Genomic DNA, 25,782 nt, shown 5'->3' on the forward strand with positions numbered 1-25,782 from the left:
ATCACATATCACTCACCCAAATATCTTCCAGGTAGACTGTTTTACTTAATTACTTTAAAAATAGAACTTAGAAAATCTAGAATAAAAGTTAAAGTATTGTCCAGGTCAAAACTATTAAAAATAAATTAGTAAAAGCCAGCAAGAAAACAGGGTTTAGTTAATATTATAAAAAGTTAATGTTTCTAATATCTTATGAGCTTATACACATCAAGAATCTTAAAAACTAAGGCTTTATTAGAGAAATGATTAAAGGGAAATAATAAAAAGAGTTCACAGTAAAGGAAACACAGAAGAATAATTAATACAGTCGCCTTTTTCCTAGGGTCATTTCCTCTTTTCTCCTCCCTTGGACTACCTCTAATGCACCTGCACATCCTTATGTGAGGTTCCCCCCTGCCATGCTCATGTGCTTTCATTCTGTCTGTTTCAAAATCAATGCACTTACATGATATATTTACAGGGCTATCTCCACTAAAATATTGTAAGTACTTCAAGACCAAGTGTAGGTATGCATTTACCAGAGCTCAGCTCTGCCAGTGTGTCAGGAAAAGAAAGATTCCTTTTCCTTTTTGAACGTTGTTCAGTTTCTGCTACTTGCCTTGTAGCAAAAACTGAGTAACAGAATCCAGTTTATTGAAATCCCATTTCTTTACTTTAGTGGCAGTTTTTTATCTCAGATTCACCTTACCTCAAAGGAGAACAACTCAACTATGGTGCTGAACTAAATTTCTTGTAGATGTAAAAGACTTGAATTGGTCTCTTTATTAGGAACATGAGTTCACAGGATATGGGGAGAAGGGTGTCACGTGGATACATCTTGGAACTTTCACTGTAAACCAAACAATGTTGCTACAAGGGTATGTAATTTAATAGAGAGATAATGGAAGAATGTGAAACACACTCAGAGACAGTGAGGCAGTAAGAGCCAGGCTAGGCTCCAGGATAAGTAAATTATCATTAAATAGAAGAATGTCTGTCTGACTGGGCTCCCACCTCTTAGTCTCATTTTTCACTGGATTCCTCTCTGCTCTACACTTAACCCATATTAAGTTCTTTCCAATTTCTTAAGAATTCTCTCTCACTATGAGATTGTGCATTTGCTGCTCACTTTTCTTCCCATGCTCTTCTCTTCCCATATACTTTTAATAATTCATACTAGATTTTAATAATTTAAAGTTCTACTAAATTAGAATTTAGAATTTAAAAAGTACAGTTTAGTAATTCTCCTCAACTCCACAGAGGTACCACTTCTTCCCAGGAGCCTTCTCCAGCCCCAGCGTGGGGGTCACATGCTTTCCTATATGATGCACATCTTCATTGCTCAGTATAAACTCACATCCCATTTTCACCACACTTGAGACATTGTGTTAACATCCGTTTACTCCTCTCTCCCACTCCCTGCTACCCCTACCCCTGTCCATCTCCCTCTTGACGTGCTTGAGAATAGGGACAATATACTATTATCTGTACTTTTAGTGCCTAGCACAGTATTTGACCAATATTATGTACATTTAAAAAGCTCCTTGTTGAAAATTAAGCAAAAGTCTTTATGTACAGGTTAAAGATGTGTGGTCAAAGCAAGTGAGAATAAAATTTTAGATAGGAAAAATAGGATGTATCTACTTTTGCCCTAAGGAAACTTTGAATAAAAAAAAACAATAAGGCTTGAGAAAACAGGTGGTAAACAGACATCGAGTGAATCTTGACACTAGACCTTCCTTGTTCATATATACATATTGGTAGAATATTAGTTTTGAAGTCAGATGGACTTGAAAAGTTTTCCAAAACACTCTCATTCTCTTATTTCTGGTAAAATGGGAGATTAACCATCTCCGAAGGCTTTTTATGAAGATTGCGCCACTGTGGTACTTCTGTGATTATGGATGTAGTTGGTACCAAATACATTTATTCACTTATTCAGTCTTGTAGAGCAAATGTTCTCTAAGACAAATGTTCTCTAAAACAGAACATATAATCATGGAGAGCCTAGAAGACATAGACCAAGTCAGCTCTCCATACACTCAAAATCTGAGTCCTGGTTTTTCCTTTATAATGTAGGCAAATTTGGAATTCTCCTTCAAAATGTAACTCGGTTTGATCTTATATTCAAACGCTCCTTTTAAATTACTAACATTTCCCCAGCTACCTTTTCAGTTGGGTAGAGCCACCTGAATGAGTTCTAGCCAAAGGAATATGAATGGAGTCATAACGGCTATTTCCAAGTCAAAGCTTTAAAAGAAGTGAATTTAAGAAGCCCTCTTCATGTTCTTCCTCGTTTTTGATAGGCTGAATGAGATCACAAGAGATCCTAAGAGATAGCCGAGCAACAAGGGAGAAAGAGCTTGGGGTCCCTGAAACCATGTGGAGGTGAGCGACCCAAAATCTAGGATTGCACATCTTGAATGATGATGCGAACAAGAAATAAACTTGAATTAACATATTTAAACAGTTAAATTGTTGAGTCTATTTGTTGTAGCAGTTGTTGTTAAACCAGGGCTTCCCACCCCCAAGGAAGAAAGAACTAAGTATTGTGAAGTCGAAAGATGTCCTAACACATAAATTGAATGTTTTTAGATTGTCTATATTAATTATCACACATTTATTTGCATTTCTAAATAACTGTAGTTGAAATGTTCATTCAACTGTCTTAGACCTTGCCATGCATTAAAAACCTCTAATTAAAACATCTGCTCAGAATTTATCAATTTGCCAGGGGTGAAACATAACATAGCATGAAAATTCAGGCTTAACCTTCAGCTGTTAATCAGAACGGAAAAGGAAAAAAAGCTGAATGGGGAAAAACAAGTGGTGGTCCCAATAAAGCAATGTTAAATAATCTGTAATGGCACTAAGTAATGATTTATGCACCCAGAATCCTTGCTATTTATGATATGTATAGGAAATATGGGAAAGTAGAGATTTAACTCTTAAGCATTATTTTTATACTCTCTTAGAGGAGTTATCTTCAACTGGACAGATAGGTAGATAGACAGGTAATCAAAGGTTTATGACTACAAAAATAGGCAAGCAGTACTACAACCTAATTCGGTGCTACCGTAAAACATTAGGCTTTTAGTTATTCTATAACTGTATTCACAATCTGTAAAATTCTTCTTTATTATTATGTGATTACTTTTTTCTCATAAATGATTTTTAAAAATCTAAACGGTAAGAAAAATAAATTAGAAAATCATAAAATAACTGAGATTAGAATTATCACATCCTCCAGTGACTTGACTATTTTCTCCAAATCCATCAACCCTCTCTTTTCATCAGTCTCATTAAGATTTCTGCCATTTTAGCAATATGTATATTAGTACTCATCTCTGAAACCCCTTGTTTTTCTAACTCTTCATTGCACCCATCCGGAACACTGGCAGTCTTGGATGCACCCAACTATCCATTTCTCTTTGCGTGCACCCAAGCTGCTGCCTACAGCTGCAGAAAGTGCACACAAGAGGGCAGAATGGTACCACTGGCAATGCATAGCAAGGCTTCCAGGATGCTCTGGGCAACTCCCTCTCCTCCTATCTAGATGACCCTTGCAAACCATCACGATTCCTGAATTTCTCATGATGCATTCCATCCATGACCTCTTGCCACTACAGATAACCTTTTCTTCTACTTCCTGGAGATTAAAAAATGAAGCAATCTGATAGGAATTTTCCCTAATTTACCACTATCTTAAAGGCTAAAACAGTCTCATGTAAACTCTGGATCCCAACTATTACAGCTTTACAGCTTTCTCAGAAATCTATTCCACTAGCACCTTTATCCTTAAACCTCTCTGGCCTCTTCTCTTTCCTTGTAGACACATCATTTTCTAGCCAGACATTAAATATTGAATTTTCCCATGGCTTAAGCTCAATTCACCTTTCTTTTTTTCTTATTCTGTTCAGTTTCATTCATCCTCAACCCTTATCTCTTCTGATCTTCAGATCAGTATATCTACCTGTCTTCCCTGACATGTGTCTACATTTTTATATCTCAAAGACCCTCAGAATCCTCACGCCCAGTAGTGAGCTCCTCCTCTCATCTCACTGTTCATGCCCTACCCAAATCCACAACACATCGACCATATTTTCTCCCTAAATATTCTTGATCTATTCATGTCTGCCCAACTCTTCTACCACCTTACCAAGTCCAGACTATTATTTTTTATTTGAATTACAACAGTTTGCCTTTTTATATCACATTCTTTATAGTCAAAGCAGTCTTTAAAACATATAACAAAAGATCATGGCACCTCCCTATTTAAAATCCTTTAGTGATTTCCCATTGCTTTTAAGATTCTTACCCAATACTTAACATACTTGACTATATTCTGTAAAATGGCCCGTAAGTCTTTGCCATCTGACATTCAGCAAACATAACCTTCTTTGAGTTTATACAATATTTTTTATCCTTCTAACCATAAGGTCTCCAGCCAGCTATTCCTTTTGCCGGTTCCTAAACAACCCATAAATCTCAGCTCAGACTTTCTTCCTGAAGGACATTTCTCCGATCTGCACGTCTAGATCAGCTATTGTATGTCTTCTTGCTTTCTACCCTGCCTTTGTGAAATGTATCATAACTTTACATCTTTATGTTTAATATCTGGTTGCACTGTGAAAGTAAGGACTGTTTTATGTTTTTCCTACCATACCTACCACTAAGCACAATACCAGAAGCAAAATGGGCTCCTATTCTAGTATTTGATATATAGAAAATAGAAACTTAGAAATCATTCTATTTGGTCCCAACTTTAACTTATCCAAGTTTACAGAAATCTCTGACTTGATTTTTTGATGTTTCTCTCCAACCAGATGTCTTCACAGTCACTTTCTGGAAGCATGCCTAATTCTATTACTTTGCAGCATTTCTTATGTATTTTGGTATGCTCAATTTAATTTAAAAACCTGAAAATCATCATTCATTATCTACTTGAAAAATATCTTTGTTATTCTTTAATCTGTTCTTCCTGGACTATTCTGATGTTTGCTTTCCTTTCAGCCTCCATTTCACAATGGCTTGTCTCTCTCTCAGTTACTCCTCAATATTTATAAGTTAAAAAGTTGATACTGTTGACCCCAAATACACACACAAACACATTTTAGCACCAAACTTTGGCCCCTCATAAAACACAAGTTTATTTGCCTAACAGCTATACAGCCATTGCAGCTAACGTCAATCGCAGAACATAAGCTGAATGAGAACAGGATTGGTCTGTTTTGTTCACTGAGAATCCTTAGAACCTAAAACAACACCTGACACATATACTCAATACATATGTGCTAATAAATGAACTTTCACATAAAATGTTATTGAACAATGGCAAAAATATATCCTACACTTAATTATTCTCTTTTGTTGATAGGTAGACTATATCCTCTATAAAATTCTGTCACATAAGCAGTATGAAGAAAAATAAATGCTCATCCCAATTATTTCCCTTTATTTTCCAAAATTTATAACTGCTAGACTTTTTTTTCTTAAGAGTTCTATTAGTGATTCCAAAGAATCATATGTAGAAGTAAATGACATTAATGTACTATTTTGTCAACCTCTGACTTAGGGAGTAGAGAAAGCTCATAAGCTTCAATGAAAGGACTTAGGATAGACCATGATGGATGTGGAGATGTGGAGTGGGAATGTAATGCAGAGAACATTAGCCAGGATGACGATCTCAAAGACCAATTTTTTTTAGTAAGATGTGTTTTCCCCCACATTTTAATATCCCTAAAATTGAGATCCATCTAACAACCAGTGTAGTTTCTTGGTTTAATTGGTAGTATTTTCTTCTTATAGGTACATAAAATAATTTGTATGTCTCAAATAGTGTTTTTTATTCAATTAGATGTTTTTATAACTACAGTATCGATGGACAGAGGCTTTGAAAAGAAGCAAGAAGAATAAAATAAGATTATTAGGGGCAAAAAGAAACATTACAAGTGTTTACCTACCATAAACCTGTGCTTATATATGGAAATATACAGCTTTTATCACCTTATTTTAGAATCAGTTGCAAATATGTCTGCCTTATTCCCTAACCTTCCTAAGAGCAGGAGAATGTATTAATCTTCTATGTATTCCCCAGTGCTGGGCACTTGATAAAAGTTTAAATTCATTTGCTCAAGTAAGTTAAATCTAACAGCTTCATCTTCTACAGGAAGGGCAGCAAATAGAATTTGTTGTGATAAATTTGTTAAGGTACTTCATAGGAGTATATTAAGCTCCCTGGTACAGAACATTAATTTATTTGACCTATTTGATTACTCTCTAATTCACTGTTGCCTTAATTTTCTGGATGCAATATTAACCAAAGCAGGAATTACCAGCAGAGGAATAAATTAAAATCTACTGTTCCAGGGAAAAAAACAATGCTGAAGGGACTTCATATATTTGTGAAATATAAACATGTTCTCCAAAACATAATTTTCCTACTAGCACTTAGCCTTGTTAATTGCCACACATGTGAAATAACTTTATAAAAGTCTCCGTTTTCTAAATGTTTATGAATGTGAACACACTACTGCAACCAACACTTGAAACATGGAAAATACACACACCATTTCAAAGTCATTTAATGAACACATTTACATCTTGTTCAACCTCAGCATGAATGAATTTGGGAATGGAGTGAAGAGGACATGGCCAGCATGGATAAATGGGCGGTAGAAATGATAAATGATCAGTTCTAATAAATCAAGGAAGGTTCCCCATCACTCTTAGTATTTTTAGTTTTCTGAATGATAGGAAAAAGTATTCCAGTCACCAAGTGTGTGGTGGGAAAATGTTTCCAAATTAAAGACATCACTAGAGAAGACAAAAACTGATAATGAAACCTATATATAAGAAGGAGAGGTTTGGAAGGCATGGGACTTTCAGACCGAAGGAACATGAAACTCAGTAGAGATGAATTTCCAGTTCTAATGACAGTATAGAGGCATTTTTATTTCATTTACCTTCCTGAAAATCTAATAAACAATAAGAATGGAAAAATAAAACAAATTTTAAAACCTCAGTATCTTCTTACTCTCTCTACGGAATGAAACAGCCACAATCCCAAATAACAATTTGAGGAATAAAAGGAAACACACTTTGTTCTGTGCCAAAGCAAGAGTATATGCTGAGAAACACCCCTCACCACAACCTTCCCCCTACACCTCCAAACCTGAATAAGAAAATTTTCTCTTTAAAAGTATATAAGACCGCCCAGAAATAGCCCTTAAGATCTTTGTAACGAGGGCCATGAGCAGCCCATGGCAATCGGATGATATGGGAGGACAGCTGAAGAAGAAATTACACTTGAAGCCCACTGGGCTGCTGAAGTCCTGCTGACCCACAGGGGCAGTGGTTGATAGATGGAGCCAGAAGAAGCAAAAAAGAAAGGCAAGGAGTAGCACAGGGCAGCAAAGATACTTGCAAGGGAGTAACTGGGAGTCCCGTCAGACTCTCTGGGCTATGAACTAGGGGCAGAGTTGATTTGGAGAGCCTGTGTCCAAGAATCACACCAGTCAAAGCCTCAGCACTCTCCTCATCTTCTCCTCACTCCATTTTCAACAAATAGCTGTTCCATTTAAATAGGAGTACTAAACAAGAACTAGTATTAAGCATAAGCTAAAAAAGCATTCACTTCTTGAACAGAAAAAGCATCAAGTGTATTATGGACCAGCAGTGTAATTAGGTGGTTTGGCTCTATCAGTGAATAATACGGACGCCTGTTCTCATAGAGCTTCATTCTAGTAAGGTAAACAGATAGTACACAATCAACATAAAAAGACTAACTCGATTAAACAGTATGTTAGTAAGTGATTATTGTTATGACAAAAAAAAATTAGCAACAGATCAGGTAAGGGGGATCAGAGGTGCTGGAGGGGAGAGCAGGCAGCAGCATTAACCGAGACAGGCAGGGAAGCCACACTCGAGAAGGGAGATCTAAACAAAGATTAGATGAAGGCACAGAAACTAAGAAATTGGATATCTAATAAAAGAGCATTTTAGGGAGAGGGAAAGACTCTGAGTTGTGAATTCTTGAAACATTAAAGGACCACTAGGGTGGGAAGAACAAGGTACAGATGAATGGAAAACAATATAAGCAGGTTGGTGGGATGTGGGCTGGTGGAGAGGGAGTCCTCAGATCATGTAGGGCTTTGCAAGCCATTGTAAAGTCCTTGGCTTTTACTCAGAGGGAAATGGGTAACTATTGTAGGGTTCTGAACAAGGAGTGACAAGATCCGACTAATGCTCTAAAGGGATCATTCCTCTGTTAAGATTAGACTGTCAAGGGCAAGGTACATACAGGAAGAACGTTCTGCATTACTTCAGTAACCCATGTACAAAATAACGGATATGGTGGTGCAGGCAAGGGTGCTGGTGGTTGAAATGGTTAAAAGTGGTTGGATTCTGAATATAAGTTGAAAGCACCAACAGAGCTTCTGATAGAGAAAATGAGTTGCAAGGAAAGGAACAAAAGAATTCCAAGGTTTCCAGCCAGAGCATATGGAAAGACAGTGTTTTCAACAACTAAAATGAGAAAGATTGATGTTGTTCAGCAAGTACGGAGGGAGAGATAAGGAGTTCAGATCTGGGAGTGCTGAACTTGAGGTATGGATTAGATATCCAGGTGGGGATGTCAAGTAGGCAATGGAGATTGATCTGGGCTGGAGATAGAAATTTAGTTGTTGTCAGATTGAGATGGTATTCAAAGCCAGGATGAGCTCCGAGACTGCTGGAAGAATGAGTGAGAACAAAAGAAGAAAAGGACCAAGAATTAAGCTGGGGCACTCCAACACTAAGACATGTAGAAGGACAATAAAAAAAAAGTTAGTCAAGAATACTGAAAATTCACAGACAGGAAAGAAAAAACAGAAGGAGGAGAGGAGCAACACTGGATACTGACCGATGGATACGGCAGTAAGGAGGTCATTGATGACCTTGAAATAGATATTCTTGTGAAGGGAAGTGGAGAAAGGAACAAGTCATTGGAGAAGTTTAAGAAAAAAATGGGCAAAGAAGAACTGAAGACAATAAAGACAGACAAATTTTTTGAGGAATTTACTGTATGGAAAGAACATAAATGGAATGTGGAGGCAGTGGAGTTGGGAGAACTGTGTTGTTCTTTTTTCTCTGCATAATATCTGAGGAATAATGGCATACTTGTGGGTGGTAAGAATAAAATTGACGGCAAAGAATAAGAAAGGGAAAAATATTCTTAAATAGTGGAGAGGGGTTGGGGTGGACACCATAGCAAAAGAGATTTACATAGGAACATGAATGCTTCATCTTGACACATTTGTGATGCTGGGAGTTGTTTTGGATCGCTTTCATCGCTTTGGTGTAACAGAATTCTAGATTATCAACTATGTGCATGAGGCTAGATGTACTGGGGTTGAAGAAAAGTTTTGAGTTAATCACCTGAAGGGTGAGACAGTATATAATTCAGTTCGGAATATGACTGGTAGTATTAAATAACTATTTGAAATTTGTGGTTATAAATTAAAGCAAAAATGGCATGGGTATGAGCTTTTTCCAGTTGTGTTCAGAGATGTATGGCTGAAGGCACAAAATAGGCTGATGTGAATTTAACCAGAACTGAGATTTTGCTACCCTAATATGAAGAAGCAAGCAGAGCAGAGGAGTCCAGGATGTGTGTAAGTGATCATGATTCACCATGGAATTTTAATAAAATAAGGAAGGGAGTGTGGGCATCAAGGGGAAGAAGAACAGTTAAATCGTGGTCAGGCTGAGTGGCATGATTCATTTCTAGTATGTGTGGTGCCGAAGGGATATTGAGGTCAGAGAAGTGGAATAAGTGGACTGGAAAATGTCAAAGTGATAGTGTAATGCATAGATTTGAGATTAAATTTTTTTAAATAGGCAGGCAAAAGACACATGAAGAATAAACAGTTCAAAAGGAATTATTCAAGGGAACTGGAGAAGTCAGACATAGATTCAAAGAAATTACAGACATGAATTCTCTAAATATTGCTGAAAGGAGACCTTGAAAGTCAAATGAAAAAGAGGAGAAAAACAACATTTCAGGGGCAAGAGCCATTTAGAGAATGAACACCAAATACAATCAATGTTCAGAGACAGATGGAACAAAGTAGAGGAAATCATACACAATGAAATTATAAAAACTTATGACATAAATATTTCAAAAAATGATATAGAAGATGTAGAATATCCAGCATATGTACAATATGTACTTTTAAAAAGTAAATATATTTAATTCAAGGAAAAAAGAAGATTAATATGACTATTCAAGTAGGAAAAGTCATATCACTTATAGGGAGACAAAAACATCTGGTTGATCAGAGATTTTTCTGCAGTAAAACTCAATGCTAGCAACCTAGAGCAACATCTGTAAAGTTGTGAAAGTTCAGTAGTCCCACTATTTATACCTAATAAAGTTTTAGTGAATTGAAAGGAAACAAACACTTCCTCAGATGTGCAAGAAATTATGGACCATAGACATTAAGAGCACTTCTTGATTAATTTTTTAATGTATAGTTAGTGGAAAATAAATTTCACCCAATAAAATAATTAATAAAAATTAAACTCAAGGACCAAGAAGCCACCATCAAAAGATATTTGCTTTTCATTGACTCCATCCATAAACAATAAAGTATAAACAACTATGGATATTATGGTTTCAGAACAGAATACAAAGTTTGTAATCCTTTAATATGTACAAACAATAATATTACTAACAAATATAAGATGTATGCAAGGAGGAGAGATGAGAATTTTAAGAGCTGGGAAGAAGGATAAATTTCCTCAATTTGTCTTCATGAATCAATAGATATGACATGCAAATGAAATATGTGGTTAAAAATGTATTAGTATGGGTGGGTAGGGAGGGATAAGGGAGGGGGAGAAAAAGGGGAAAAGGGGGGTATTAAGATTAGCATGCATGCGGGGGTGGGAGAAAGGGGAGGGCTGTACAACACAGAGAAGACAAGTAGTGATTCTACAACATTTTGCTATGCTGATGGACAGTGACTGTAAAAGGGTATATAGGGGGGACCTGGTATAGGGGAGAGCCTAGTAAACAAAATATTCATCATGTAAGTGTAGATTAATGATTTAAAAAAAAAGCAGTTCCTGTGTGGTGACCTCCAATGAGTTCTACACAATGATATAAAGGGCATATAAAAGTGTAGGCATAGGGTCTGTTTGTGTTTATACAGAGGATCAAAGCCTAATTTGGCTACCCTGAAAATGAACTAAGATATGATATGAAAAAGAACTTCCAACATCAGCACTTCAGGAAGACTCATGCCAGAAGATGACCATCAAAAAACCCCAACAAAGATCCATGCACTGCTACAGGTGTAGATGCACTCATCCCACCAGTTCCTGGACTTGCCATGGGAATGAAGAAGGAGATATCTAAGCTGGCCTGTGCATACAGCAAAACAACAAATTTGACTGGATCTAAACTGTTGGAACTCAACCAAGAATTAGGAGAAGTGCAAGTTGTAGCGCTCCAAAATCTTACAACTACAGACTATTTACTGTTAAAAGAACATATGGGATGTGAACAGTTCCCAGGAATGGGTTGTTTTAATTTGTCTGATTTCTCTCAGACTGTTCAAGTTCAGCTGGACAATATTCACCATATTATAGATAAGTTTTCACAAATGCCTAAGGTGCCTAACTGGTTTTCTTGGTTTCACTGGAGATGGCTGGTAATTACAGGTATGCTTTGGTTATGTAACTGTACTCCTATTATGTTAATGTGTGTGTGCAATTTAATTAGTAGTTTAAAACCTATACATGCTGAAGTTACTCTACAAGAAGGTATGTCAAGGAAGTAATCAATCTTCCCAGGTTTTCTTCCACCTGCTACTTCTATAGCTTTTCTTCTTCCTTCCTAATTATAACCCTTAAGTAGAATTCGTGCCTCATATCGAATTTACCGAGTATCATAATTCTTCCAAGTGGTAAAGATACCTCAAGACAAATGCTGGGCATAGAAGCCACAGGGCATAAAATACGCAAAGAAGTAAAAAGCTAACCTTTTCAAACAATAAGGCTTCTCTCTCACTTACCAACTTAACATTTCCCTGTATGGCCCCGGAAGATGACTGGTTAGCCAGAGACGGGTAAGATTCCTCAAGGGGGGAACAACCTAAGACATGCACAGTCGCAGGGGGGCCATCAGATGAGAAAATGGGGATCAACAGAGGTGAGGCTTAGAACCTCCCTCCCCTGTTCTGAGAGAAATCTTCTGCACACGTGGATGTTTTATTGTCCTTGTCTAGCTTGGATTAACACACAGTCTACAGGCACACACCTGATCATCTACATTTGCTCTCTTACAACACTAAACTATGTTTTCTACCTTTATCTTGTATCTACCTACCACTTCAGCATTTTATTAAAAATAATAATAATAAAGAGAGAAATGTGGTATCCACATATAAATCAAGTATAAAAATCAAATGAATATTCATATTTGAACTGACTGTTTATAGTTCATAATGCATGATCAAAACCAAAAGCCTCTGTGATGACTGCCCTTGTAATGTTCACCATGTAACTTATTCACTATGTAAGAATTTGTTCTCCATGTAAGAAATTGTTCGTTATGCTTCAGAAGATTGGAGACTGACGAGAATTAGGCTTGGGGTGGATTAATGATTGTGCATTGAGCATTGATCCCCCTATACAGAATTTTATTGTGGTTAACAATCATTTGATCAATAAATATGAGAGATGCCCTCACAAAAAAAAAAAAAAAGTATTAGTACTCCAACCTCTTTTAACCTATTTTTTTTTTTCTTAACTGCAAAGGATTCTTTGGGAAGTAGCATCTCTTATGTTGAACCAAAAATATCTCATTTTATATCATTTCATTTCATTAAATTAATGTAAAATTAACCTGAAGGTTAGTATTTTCAAATGCCATTATCCTATCTTGTGTTTCTTTTTGTTTGTCTCTCTCAGTTTTTAATCATCAGAGTGAAACAGAGAGATGTATCTGACATGTTTTTCACCAAATTTTAATAATGATTTTGGGAGGTTAATATGATTTGGGTTTGTTTTTTTTCTATCCTCTTTTTAGGTCATGAATTTCTGTGAGCAGGCATACATTATATATATATATATATGCATTTTATTTAAAAAGTGAGGGGCGGAGCCAAGATGGTGGCATGAGTAGGACAGTGGGAATCTCCTCCCAAAAACACATATATTTTTGAAAATACAACAAATACAACTGTCCCTAAAAGAGAGACCAGAAGACACAGAACAACAGCTAGACTACATCCACACCTGCGAGAACCCAGTGCCTGGTGAAAGGTGTAAGATACAAGCTCCGGCCCTGCGAGACCTGAGTGCCCCTCACCCCAGCTCCCGGCGGGAGGAGAGGTGTTGGAGTGGGGAGGGAGAGGGAGCCCAGGACTGCTGAACACCCAGCCCTAGCCATCCGCACCAGAGCGCAGACACACAGTGCATGCGTGGGGTGCTGGAAACTAGGGAAGCAGGACAGTAAGACCTGTGAGCAGGTCCCACAGCCAGCGCCTCTGGGACAAAGAAAAGCGAGTGCTTTTTGAAAGTCTTAAAGTGACAGAGACTCCACTGCTGGATGGAAGCACCCCGGGTCACAGTCCAGCAGCTGGAAATTCCAGGGAACTCCGGGCACACTAACCCCCTGGGCAACAGCTCTGAGACCCCTCACAGAGGTAAATAGCCAAACAGCTCCCCATCCACTACCCCTCTGGGGCCACGCCATAGCAGAGCAGCAGCCTGACGCTGGCCAGGCCCACAGCAAGGGAGCTTCCTCCATACCAGCCGGGCAAGATACAGAGACCCAGTCTACACGCAACTGCCCAGCACAAGCCACTACGGGTCGCAGTTGTCCCAGTAAAGAAAGGCCAGGAGCAATTGGAAAAAGTCTAGGCTCTCCCAGCTGACAGACATGTCAATAGAATACCACTGCACCTATCAACATGAAAAGGCAAAAAAATCTGATCCAGACAAGACTAACCCAGACAGCTTCGACATCTGTTACATCTTCCCCTGAGAAGGAACCTGGGGAGATAGATTTAACCAGTCTTCCTGAAAAAGAATTCAAAACAAAAGTCATAACCATGCTGATGGACTTGCAGAGAAATACGCAAAAACTAAGGAGGGAGAATACAGAAATAAAACAAGCTCTGGAAGGACTTCAAAGCAGAATGGATGAGATGCAAGAGACCATTAATGGACTAGAAAACAGAGAACAGGAACGCAGAGAAGCTGATGCAGAGAGAGATAAAAGGATCTCCAGGAATGAAAGAATTCTAAGAGAGCTGAGTGACCAATGGAAATGGAACATATCCGCATTATAGGGGTACCAGAAGAAGAAGAAAGAGAAAAAGGGATAGAAAGTATCTTTGAAGAAATAATTGCTGAAAACTTCCCCAAACTAGGGGAGGAAATGGCCGCTCAGACCACAGAGGTACACAGAACTCCCATGACAAGGGATCCAAGGAGGGCAACACCAAGACACACAGTAATTAAAATGGCAAAGATCAAAGACAAGGACAAAGTATTAAAGGCAGCCAGAGAGAAAAAAAAGGTCACCTACAAAGGAAAACCCATCAGGCTATCATCAGACTTCTCAACAGAAACCCTACAGGCCAGAAGAGAATGGCATGATATACTTAATGCAATGAAACAGAAGGGCCTCGAACCAAGACTACTGTATCCAGCACGACTATCATTTAAATATGAAGGAGGGATTAAACAATTCCCAGACAAGCAAAAGTTGAGGGAATTTGCCTCCCACAAACCACCTCTACAGGATCTTACAGGGACTGCTCTAGATGGGAGCACTCCTAAAGAGAGCACAGAACAAAACACACAACATATGAAGAAGGGAGGAGGAGGAATAAGAAGGGAGAGAAATAAAGAATCATCAGACCGTGTTTATAATAGCTCAATAAGCGAGTTAAGTTAGACAGTAAGATAGTAAAGAAGCCAACCTAGAACCTTTGGTAGCCACAAACTTAAAGCCTGCAATGGCAATAAGTACATACCTTTCAATAATCACCCTAAATGTAAATGGACTGAATTCACCAATCAAAAGACACAGAGTAATAGAATGGATAAAAAAGCAAGACCCATCCATATGCTGCTTACAAGAGACTCACCTCAAACTCAAAGACATGCACAGACTTAAAGTCAAGAGATGGAAAAAGATATTTCAGGCAAACAACAAATAGAAGAAAGTAGGTGTTGCAATTCTGGCATCAGACAAAACAGACTTCAAAATAAAGAAAGCAACAAAAGATAAAGAAGGACATTACATAATGATAAAGGGCTCAGTCCAACAAGAGGATATAACCATTCTAAATATATATGCACCCAACACAGGAGCACCAGCATATGTGAAACAAATACTAACAGAATTAAAGGAGGAAATAGAATGCAATGCATTCATGTGGGGAGACTTCAACACACTACTCACTCCAAAGGACAGATCCACCAGACAGAAAATTAGTAAGGACACAGGGGCACTGAACAACACACTAGAAGAGATGGACCTAATAGACATCTACAGAACTCTACATCCAAAAGCAACAGGATACACATTCTTCTCAAGTGCACATGGAACATTCTCCAGAATACACCACATAATAGGCCACAAAAAGAGCCTCAGTAAATTCTAAAAGATTGAAATCCTACAAACCAACTTTTCAGACCACAAAGGCATAAAACTAGAAATAAATTGTGCAAAGAAAGCAAAAAGGCTCACAAACACATGGAAGCTTAACAACACACTCCTAAATAATCAATGGATCAATGACCAAATTAAAATGGAGATCCAGCAATATATGGAAACAAACAACAACAACAACACAAAGCCCCAACTACTGTGGGACACAGCAAAAGCAGTCTTAAGAGGAAAGTATATAGCAATCCAGGCATATTTAAAGAAGGAAGAACAATTCCAAATGAATGGTCTAATGTCACAATTATCGAAATTGGAAAAAGAAGAACAAAGGAGGCCTAAGGTCAGCAGACGGAGGGACATAATAAAGATCAGAGAAGAAATAAATAAAATTGAGAAAAATAAAACAAGAAAAAATTAATGAAACCAAGAGCTGGTTCTTCGAAAAAATAAACAAAATAGATAAGCCTCTAGCCAGACTTATTAAGAGGAAAAGAGAGTCAATACAAATCAACAGAATCAGAAACGAGAAAGGAAAAATCACTACGGACCCCACAGAAATACAAAGAATTATTAGGGAGTACTATGAAAACCTATATGCTAACAAGCTGGGAAACCTAGGAGAAATGGAAAACTTCCTAGAAAAATACAACCTTCCAAAGAAACAGAAAATCTAAACAGACCAATTACCAGCAACGAAATTGAAGCGGTAATCAAAACACTACCAAAGAACAAAACCCCCGGGCAGATGGATTTACCTCGGAATTTTATCAGACATACAGAGAAGACATAATACCCATTCTCCTTAAAGTTTTCCAAAAAGTAGAAGAGGAGGGAATACTCCCAAACTCATTTTATGAAGCCAACATCACCGTAATATCAAAACCAGGCAAAGACCCCACCAAAAAAGAAAACTACATACCAATATCCCTGATGAATGTAGATGCAAAAATACTCAACAAAATATTAGCAAACCGAATTCAAAAATACATCAGAAGGATTGTACACCATGACCAAGTGGGATTCATTCCAGGGATGCAAGGATGGTACAACATTCGAAAATCCATCAACATCATCCACCACATCAACAAAAAGAAAGACAAAAACCACATGATCATCTCCATAGATGCTGAAAAAGCATTCGACAAAATTCAACATCCACTCATGATAAAAACTCTCAACAAAATGGGTATAGAGGGCAAGTACCTCAACATAATAAAGGCCATATATGATAAACACACAGACAACATCATACTTAACAGTGATAAGCTGAAAGCTTTTCCTTTAAGATCAGGAACAAGACAGGGATGCCCACTCTCCCCACTGTTATTCAACATAGTACTGGAGGTCCTAGCTACAGCAATCAGAGAAAACAAAGAAATACAAGGAATCCAGATTGGTAAAGAAGAAGTTAAACTATCACTATTTGCAGATAACATGATATTGTACATAAAAAACCCTAAAGACTCCACTTCAAAACTACTAGAACTGATATCGGAATACAGCAAAGTTGCAGGATACAAAATTAACACATAGAAATCTGTGGCTTTCCTATACACTAACAATAAATAGAAAGAGAAATCAGGAAGATAATTCCATTCACAATAGCATCAAAAAGAATAAAATACCTAGGAATAATCCTAACCAAGGAAGTGAAAGACCTATACCCTGAAAACTATAAGACACTCTTAAGAGAAATTAAAGAGGTCACTAAGAAATAGAAACTCATCCCATGCTACTGGCTAGGAATAATTAATATTGTCAAAATGGCCATCCTGCCCAAAGCAATATACAGATTTGATGCAATCCCTATCAAATTACCAACAGCATTCTTCAATGAACTGGAACAAATAGTTCAAAAACTCATATGGAAACACCAAAGACCCCAAATAGCTAAAGCAATCCTGAGAAGGAAGAATAAAGTGGGGGGGATCTCACTCCCCAATTTCAAGCTCTACTACAAAGCTACAGTAATCAAGACAATTTGGTACTGGCATAAGAACAGAGCCACAGACCAATGGAACAGAATAGAGACTCCAAACATTAACCCAAACATATATGGTCAACTAATATTTGATAAAGGGGCCATGGACATACAATGGGGAAATAACAGTCTCTTCAACAGATGGTGCTGGCAAAACTGGACAGCTACATATAAGAGAATGAAACTGGATCACCATCTAACCCCATACACAAAAGTAAATTCAAAAAGGATCAAAGACTTGAATGTAAGTCATGAAACCATTAAACTCTTAGAAAAAAACATAGGCAAAAATCTCTTAGATGTAAATGTGAGTGACCTCTTCTTGAACATATCTCCCCGAGCAAGGAAAACAAAAGCAAAAATGAACAAATGGGACTATATCAAGCTGAAAAGCTTCTGTACAGCAAAGGACACCATCAATAGAACAAAAAGGTACCCTACAGTATGGGAGAATACATTCATAAATGACAGATCCAATAAAGGGTTGACATATATAAAGAGCTCACGCTCCTCAACAAACAAACAAAAAGCAAATAATCCAATTAAAAAATGGGCAGAGGAGCTGAATAGACAGTTCTCTAAAGAAGAAATTCAGATGGCCAACAGACACATGTAAAGATGCCCCACATCGCTTGTCATCAGAGAAATGCAAATTAAAACCACAATGAGATATCACCTCACACCAGTAAGGATGGCCACCATCCAAAAAACAAACAACAACAAATGTTGGCGAGGTTGTGGAGAAAGGGGAACCCTCCTACACTGCTGGTGGGAATGTAAATTAGTTCAACCATTGTGGAAAGCAGTATGGAGGTTCCTCAAAAAGCTCAAAATAGAAATACCATTTGACCCAGGAATTCCACTTCTAGGAATTTACCCCAAGAATGCAGCACTCCAGTTTGAAAAGGACAGATGCACCGCTATGTTTATCGCTGCACTATTTACAATAGCCAAGGTATGGAAGCAACCTAAGTGTCCATCAGTAGATGAATGGAAAAAGAAGATGTGGTACATATACACAATGGAAATTACTCAGCTATAAGAAAAAAACAGATCCTACCATTTGCAACAACATGGATGGAGCTAGAGGGTATTATGCTCAGTGAAATAAGCCAGGCGGAGAAGGTCAAATACCAAATGATTTCACTCATATGTGGAGCATAAGAACAAAAGAAAACTGAAGGAACAAAATAGCAGCAGAAGCACAGAACCCAAGAATGGACTAACAGTTACCAAAGGGAAAGGGACTGGGGAGGATGGGTGGGAAGGGAGGGATAAGGGCGGGAAAAAAGAAAGGGGGCATTACGATTAACATGTACAGTGTGTGTGGTGGGGCACGGGGAGGGCTGTGCAACACAGAGAAGACAAGTAGGGATTTTACAGCATCTTACTATGTTGATGGACAGTGACTGTGAACGGGTATGTTGGGGGGACTTGGTGAAGGGGGGAACCTAGTAAACATAATGTCCTTCATGTAATTGTAGATTAATGATACCAAAATAAAATTAATAAAAAATAAAAAATAAAATAAAATAAAAATAAAAAATAAGAAGTGACACTATTTTCAAAAATTAAGGCAAGCACCTTGCACCATATGATCTAAAAAAGTAAAGTAACAGGAAACTATCTCAGGCCTCTAAGATCGCTGAGCAGAAGGTAACAATTCGGTGGTAGCTGAGGTTGTTTGGTACAGGTTCAATCAAATTCAGACAAGAAGGACGTGTTCAATAGGAATGAAGTTATTTACCATAGTAGGCATGAGGAGAAAAGTGAAGATCGGAATGGAAATAAACAAAAAGTCCCAAACCTTTTCTGCAGCATTTCATTTGAATTGGAGTGAGACATTTTGAGGAAGAGTTTGAAAACTGGGCACAGTCAGAATGAGTTTGCTAAGGAGACAGGTTTCAGATAACCACACTTCTTTTTTAAGTAGGGTCTGCTTGTGACCTGACTTACTCTTGAAATGCAACCAACTTTTGAAACTGTTTCTTCCCCTTGCAGAGATTAATATATTTTACTCACAAATATGATAAATGTAATTTTCACAGTTCTCACAAGAATATAAAAAAATAATCTTACATTGGATTAAAGGTGACCCTTCCCTCTCTTCCTGCTTGATCTCTACCACTTGTAATTCCATCTAAAACCTTCTCCCCAAATCCTAATGCATCTTGGATTTGTACCCTTCCTTTGATTATGCCGTATGTAGAATTATTCCAATGGTATATTTCTCTTGCCCTTAGAACAGATTTTTAGGGCACATTCACAAGTGTGTGAAAGAAAGGAAATGGTCATACTCTCAGAATATTGTATTACCTTTTAACAGGACTTTTAAATAGTGAATAAACAGTGTCAAGGCTTAGATAATTTTTAATACACATCAGAACCTTTATACCAAGGGAAATTCTGAAGCACTGTGAAAGCACATTTTCAGATCATTTTACAAAAACATTCAATGAAGATTTTAAGAAATGGCCTTACCCAGTGAGTTTGACTGCATGTGTCTGAAGTTTTTGATATTTTTCTGATTCTTCATTTGTGCCGGTAACATGTCTATATATCCCTGTCTTATAATGGAAGAAATCCTCATGGACTCTCATTATAGCTGAAATAAAACCCAACAAGATAAGTGAGGTGGTTTTAAACAATTATTTGTAAAACCCCTAGAAATTCTCACAGAACAATCAATGGAAAAATCGCCAAGAATAGAATCTAACAAGGGATTTTGCAATCCAGCTTCATTTTCTTTCCTACTTAATTTTTAATTGGCTGAAATATTTTCTTGTTCTCTTATAAAACAACTTTTAGCTTTCTGGAATATTACTTAATTACACATTATACTTTTAGAACACCATCTATTCTTAATTGACAGAAGCACTATATCCAGGAACTGAGCCCCTTGCAGCAAAGGCCCATGATGCTTGGCTAGTGATTGCTATTATTCCATTAACCTTGGCCTTCACCACGAGTCTCTAAAATTCCAATTAAGCCAGCAGTGAAGGGTGAACCTAGTAAACAGGGCTTAAAGTAATTGTCCTTAATCCTTAGAAGTATATACAAACTCTTCCTTGGTGAATTTGAATAAAAATCAAATCCTTGGCAAAACAATACGCTGACAAGCTTTCATCCTTGCATCTCTGGAGAGCTAAGCCAATGTTGTATTCTTTAGAAAGTAAGAGCTTTCACTTTATAAAGCTCTCCTTCATTCCCCAGCCTAGATTACTTCTTCTCTGTATTGTGTACTGCTTTGTTCAAGGGCTTAGGCAATTCACAGTGAAGACTTTAAACTTCTCTTCTAGGAGATGTGAATTGAAAATATTTTTAGTTGGGACTAGAGAAGTACACCTTGATAACTGTGTGCAATGCTTGTCTATCTTAGTTTGACATGTGTTTTAAATAAAATAAGAACTAAGGTCACTAGCATTCAATAGATATTCAAAAATGAAGCTTCTACTCCAAACATAGCTTTTCAGTGTTCCAGTTTTTTTTAATGTTCCATGCCTTTTCTAATGCTATTCAAATATTCTCAGAGCTTAAATCATCTTTATCTGCTTTAAAACACATTCCATAGGATTCTAAGAATTTTTGTAACTGTGCTCCATGCAGATCTTTACTTTTGTTCTCTTTCCAATGCCTAAACATAATTTTAATCCTAATGATTTATGCCCATAGTGTTATTTATTTGTCATTCCATTGCCTTTTAAATTCTTTAATACTAAGAGGAAAATGTTTTACATTAGCCCAGGCACTCAATGTCCAGACAATCATGTTGCATCTATAGCAAGATGAGTCAACTAGCATTTATAAATATGTGCAGGTATTGCTAGTGTTTTTTTCTCTTCTATTGAACCACTGACTCCTTTAGCTCTTCTCAACTCTCTAAACACTATGAATAAAATGCTCTTCATTGCTGAAAAACATTGCCACCTGAATTTGGGTGAGAGGCCATCCCAAATAACTTGAAGGTGGCTCCTTTGTTCAGGTGGCATCAAAACAGACTTGATGAACCTATAAACATATAGCTATGAATATAAGCTACTAAAGAGTAATTTTACTTTCAGAAACTGCAGTAAACTTATTACACAGATGAGAACACACCTGAGGGCAGCGGGGAGCCCACCCTGATGGCAGATCTATCCCTGCTCCTGGCTCAGGCTGGCAGGAGGCAAGTTCTCAACAAACATTTGTTAAACGGATGTGGAGTAATTTGGATTTCAACTTCATTATTTTCCAATAGTATCTCTTTATTTTTGATTCTTGATGTGACATGCATGACCATTTAAATATCTGACCATCAAACAAACCTGAAGTGTTTCTCCATCTTAAACAATGACTGTCCAAATTCTTTTGACTGATGGAAAGAAACTTGAAGCAGCAGTACAATGATTTGAAGAATCAGAGAAGTTAAATAATGTGTCCAAATTAATTGCAGTAGCAAATGTCAAAATTGGGATTTCGAATTCAGCCTTGAGTTCAAATGCTTTTGTTCCTTTAAGTTTCTCACACAAACTCCACTTACTGAGGTGTACATTTAAATTGCACGTGAATTCTCCAGCTCTTATCACAGCCAACAAACATTGCATAACTCTAAGGAGAAAAACATGTTTTCTTCATTTGTTTTAGGTTTTGTGTTAAGTTTTAAAATTAAATTCAGGACACATTTAATGTAAGCTTCATTTTTTCAATAAATGTTAAGCAGTGATAAATAATCACTGAAAATTCTTCTGACGTAATTTTAGAACCATGGTTCCTGTTAGTTGTGGAAGCAATACTAATTAGGTCAGCATTCAGAAAAACAAAAATAAATACAGGCCAATAGTTCCTTAGGTATATATCAAATGTTTTGAATTTAATTTTGGTTTATTTAAATGTATTTGGTTAATTTAAATTTACTTAGTATTCACAGCCTGAATTTCCATCAAGGCAATATTTAATACAAGGAATGTACACTATGCACTCATCTTTATTCTTGCATTGTTGCAAAATAAAATTCATAAAGTAAGCATAGGAACTCTGTATCAGAAATTGTATATTAAAAATAAGTCAATATATAGTAAATCAGCATATTATTTTCTTATTTACTATTATTTTACTCCCACAACACATTTGTAAAATTGATCAAAATAAAAAAGCCTTTCATAAAACATAAAATCATACTAGCTAATTTGGTTTATGTTGAGCTTATAGAAAAAGAAAAACTACTCTTTTCTACTGCGAAACCTTGATATTTTTTCAATCTATTATCTAATCCATTTAAAATGAAGCTTAGAAAATTTCTAACTTTATATATGATTCTTAAACATAACTGAAAGTTTAAATGAGCTCCATCACTTAGCATTTTATGTAAGACTGTCTGGCCCATGATCACTTGGAAAAAACCTGGCAGAATATTTTGTCCAATATATCTTTAATATTTAAGAATTTGAGTGAGTCTACCTTCTTAAAATAAAATGACAGCTAATGAAGTTATTGGGTGAGCATATCTCCTATAATTGCATTGATCTGAGAACTGCCAAACCCTCATCAACACTCAAAAAGTAAAAATTTTCTGTCTTTTTTAAGCTCCTTTTACATGAGTTAAAATTTAATGTTGTTTATTAAAGATATAAATAAGATACAACTTCATTTCATTTAAGATTACCTTGAACTGGTCCATTGTGCATGATTTCTTTCATTATCTCAGTTTCCTGGAAGGAAAAATATTAAGCATCATTATTTTTATCAGAGCATAATAAGTGTATTGTTAAGTATATAATGTTAGGTATTCTACAGTCAATTTAGGAGTTACACAATCAATCCAATGTGCCTTGACCACTTGTAATTTACTTTTAACCATGCCTTAAAATACTCACGTGTGAAATGCCACATTGATGAAATTGCTTATGACAAGATGCACCATTTGTTTCATTGACTTTTACCACTGATAATAACTTTTAAATGAAGAGAAAATGTAGTAATAACTTTTCATGGTCACAAAGAAATTAAGTTAAAACCATGTTTTATCAATGGAGATTAGTGTCATTTCCATTCTCTGATCACAAGAATGATGCCAGATGATTGTTTAGTAAGGTCCCTCAGTGTAGCTTTAGCATAAAATATTTCTATTTTCTGTTATCACCCACTGTGTGATACAGACCTTAGAAAAAAGGTGGGTCATTCATTCATTCACTTACATACACTGATCACAGAGTACATACAGGAAACTAGGACAGAAGCTAATACTGATCCTGCACCTAACCTCAAGGTATTTACATTTTGGTGGAGTAGAGAGACAATAATGCAACTAACTGGATGTTGCTCTAAGTTCTATTATAGAGATAAGCACAAAGTGCCAGGGATGCAGAAAAGAAAGGGAAATTCATGCTACCTAGGAGTCAAGAAAACTTCACAGAGAAAATGAAGTTTCGACCTGGGCCTTGACACACGTGTGGCATTTGGCCAGATGCAAATAGGTGGGATAGCAATTTGGGTCAGAGGAATCACTGCTTGGCTAAGTAGAGATGCATGGAAGAAACTGGTATATCTAGAGAACAGACAGTAGTCCTATTTATCAGGAGAATTATGGACAGTAGAAGGGTAGGTGCTAGCCAGCATGACGCTGTACAAGCATAGGTGAGCACCAAATCATGAGAAGTCATGTATGTCATGGTAAGAATACCGATTTGTTTTCTGCAGGTAATTGGAAGCCACTAAAGGTTCGGATATTCTGAAAGTGAGATGGTCCGGGTAACTCTGATATGCTGGAAAAAACTTTGCACAGGCTTTTAACACAACAAACTGGAATCTGAGAGGGTCTTTTCTCCATTACACCTATGTCCTCTTCAATTGTTTTGTTGAGTAGGGGAAAGAATTAATAAAATGAGCCACTGTCACAAAAAAGTTAATGAAAAAAAGGATTTGATTTAGCTTTTATTTCTCAAGTATATAAATATATATAAAACATAATTTTAAAATTCTATTTCCTTTGCCTTTTTAAAATTTAAACCAGTCATTTATACTGCTGATATTACAAAAATCAAAATCACACCCAAACTGGAAGTTTTTAATGAACACTTAAAGAATGCCAAAAATTATGCCTGAAAATAGAGCGTTATTTTAGAAAATAATAGTTTTTAAGTCGTTTTAGTCATAAGAGTTATATATATGTATTTGAGAAAGTCAACCATTGTTGATTGTTGCCATTTAGACTTACGTTGGAAGAGACTCTATAGGGAGGAGAACATTGGTAGATCCTATTAGATTTCTCGATGATGTTGGGACATGGTTTCGTGGCATGCCGTTTTCCCCGGCCGTCAGACCTACTTGCCATGGCGCAGCCACTATTGGTAGCATTTTGGTCCTTGAAAAGTGGATAGCAGGCATGGGATACCAGCCTACGAGGAATAAGCAAAGAAAATAAATGCAATACTTAGGAAAATACCATGATATCTTATATATGCAATTTTATTGAATTAAGCATTCATAAATCATTATGGCTACTTATATGTATAACTTTCAAAATGTTGATAATCCCAACACAGCAGTTCAATGACACAACACTATTGCCTGCCCCCTCTTATTTCTTCATTATACTTTAAAAACCTTTAAAATTATGGAAGTTTCTGAATTAAGGATTTTGTTTAACATTTGTATTAAGTTACAGATACTTTCTCATAAGACTTCAATTATTTTGGGTCTATAGTTCATGATACTTTGGGAGAAATAGTATAAACTAATATAATATTAAAAGTAAATAAAGTGAAATGTTACTAGATATATATATTATACAAAAGATAAAATAATTTTGATTTCTGATTTTGAAACTGAATATAGGAAAGTACAAATCATTTGGCAACAACTCTAACATAAGTCATTGAATATAGAAGAAGATGGTAAGAAAAATAAAGAATGAAATTTGTTTTTTATATATTCAATGTTGAACTGGACATAGACATACCCAATAGAATTGCTTCAAGAAAATACAAATATCAATAGAGTAAGAAAATCTGAACGTGATAAAAGCAAAGTCATTAAAAATACTAAACACTTCCAAAAAAATCTTGCATTAAATGTGTTACTGTGGAATAACGAGTGCTATGGATTGGATTGTCACCCCAAATTCATGTGTTTGAAGCCCTAACCCCAATGTGATGGTATGTGGAGATGGGGGTCT

At 36.6% G+C, this 25,782-nt stretch overlaps 1 protein-coding gene across 4 annotated transcripts in view; it reads right to left on the reverse strand.

The window, feature by feature from the left end:
- The window catches only part of TINAG (tubulointerstitial nephritis antigen), an 82,088-nt gene that overhangs the window by 29,245 nt on the left and 27,061 nt on the right, over positions 1 to 25,782 (reverse strand). For 3 of the 4 annotated variants that reach the window (XM_073224165.1, XM_073224163.1, XM_073224164.1), the window contains exons 7-9: positions 24,823 to 25,003; positions 23,272 to 23,317; positions 20,112 to 20,235 (exon numbers count right to left, since the gene is read on the reverse strand). In XM_073224165.1, the coding sequence (XP_073080266.1) occupies positions 20,112 to 20,235; positions 23,272 to 23,317; positions 24,823 to 25,003 (351 nt within the window). Of the gene's footprint in view, positions 1 to 20,111; positions 20,236 to 21,903; positions 22,218 to 23,271; positions 23,318 to 24,822; positions 25,004 to 25,782 lie in introns of those variants that run through there. The other variant, XM_037002504.2, reaches the window with a different exon arrangement.

Source organism: Manis javanica, chromosome 16 (genome assembly GCF_040802235.1).
Source record: "Manis javanica isolate MJ-LG chromosome 16, MJ_LKY, whole genome shotgun sequence".
NCBI lineage: Eukaryota > Metazoa > Chordata > Mammalia > Pholidota > Manidae > Manis > Manis javanica.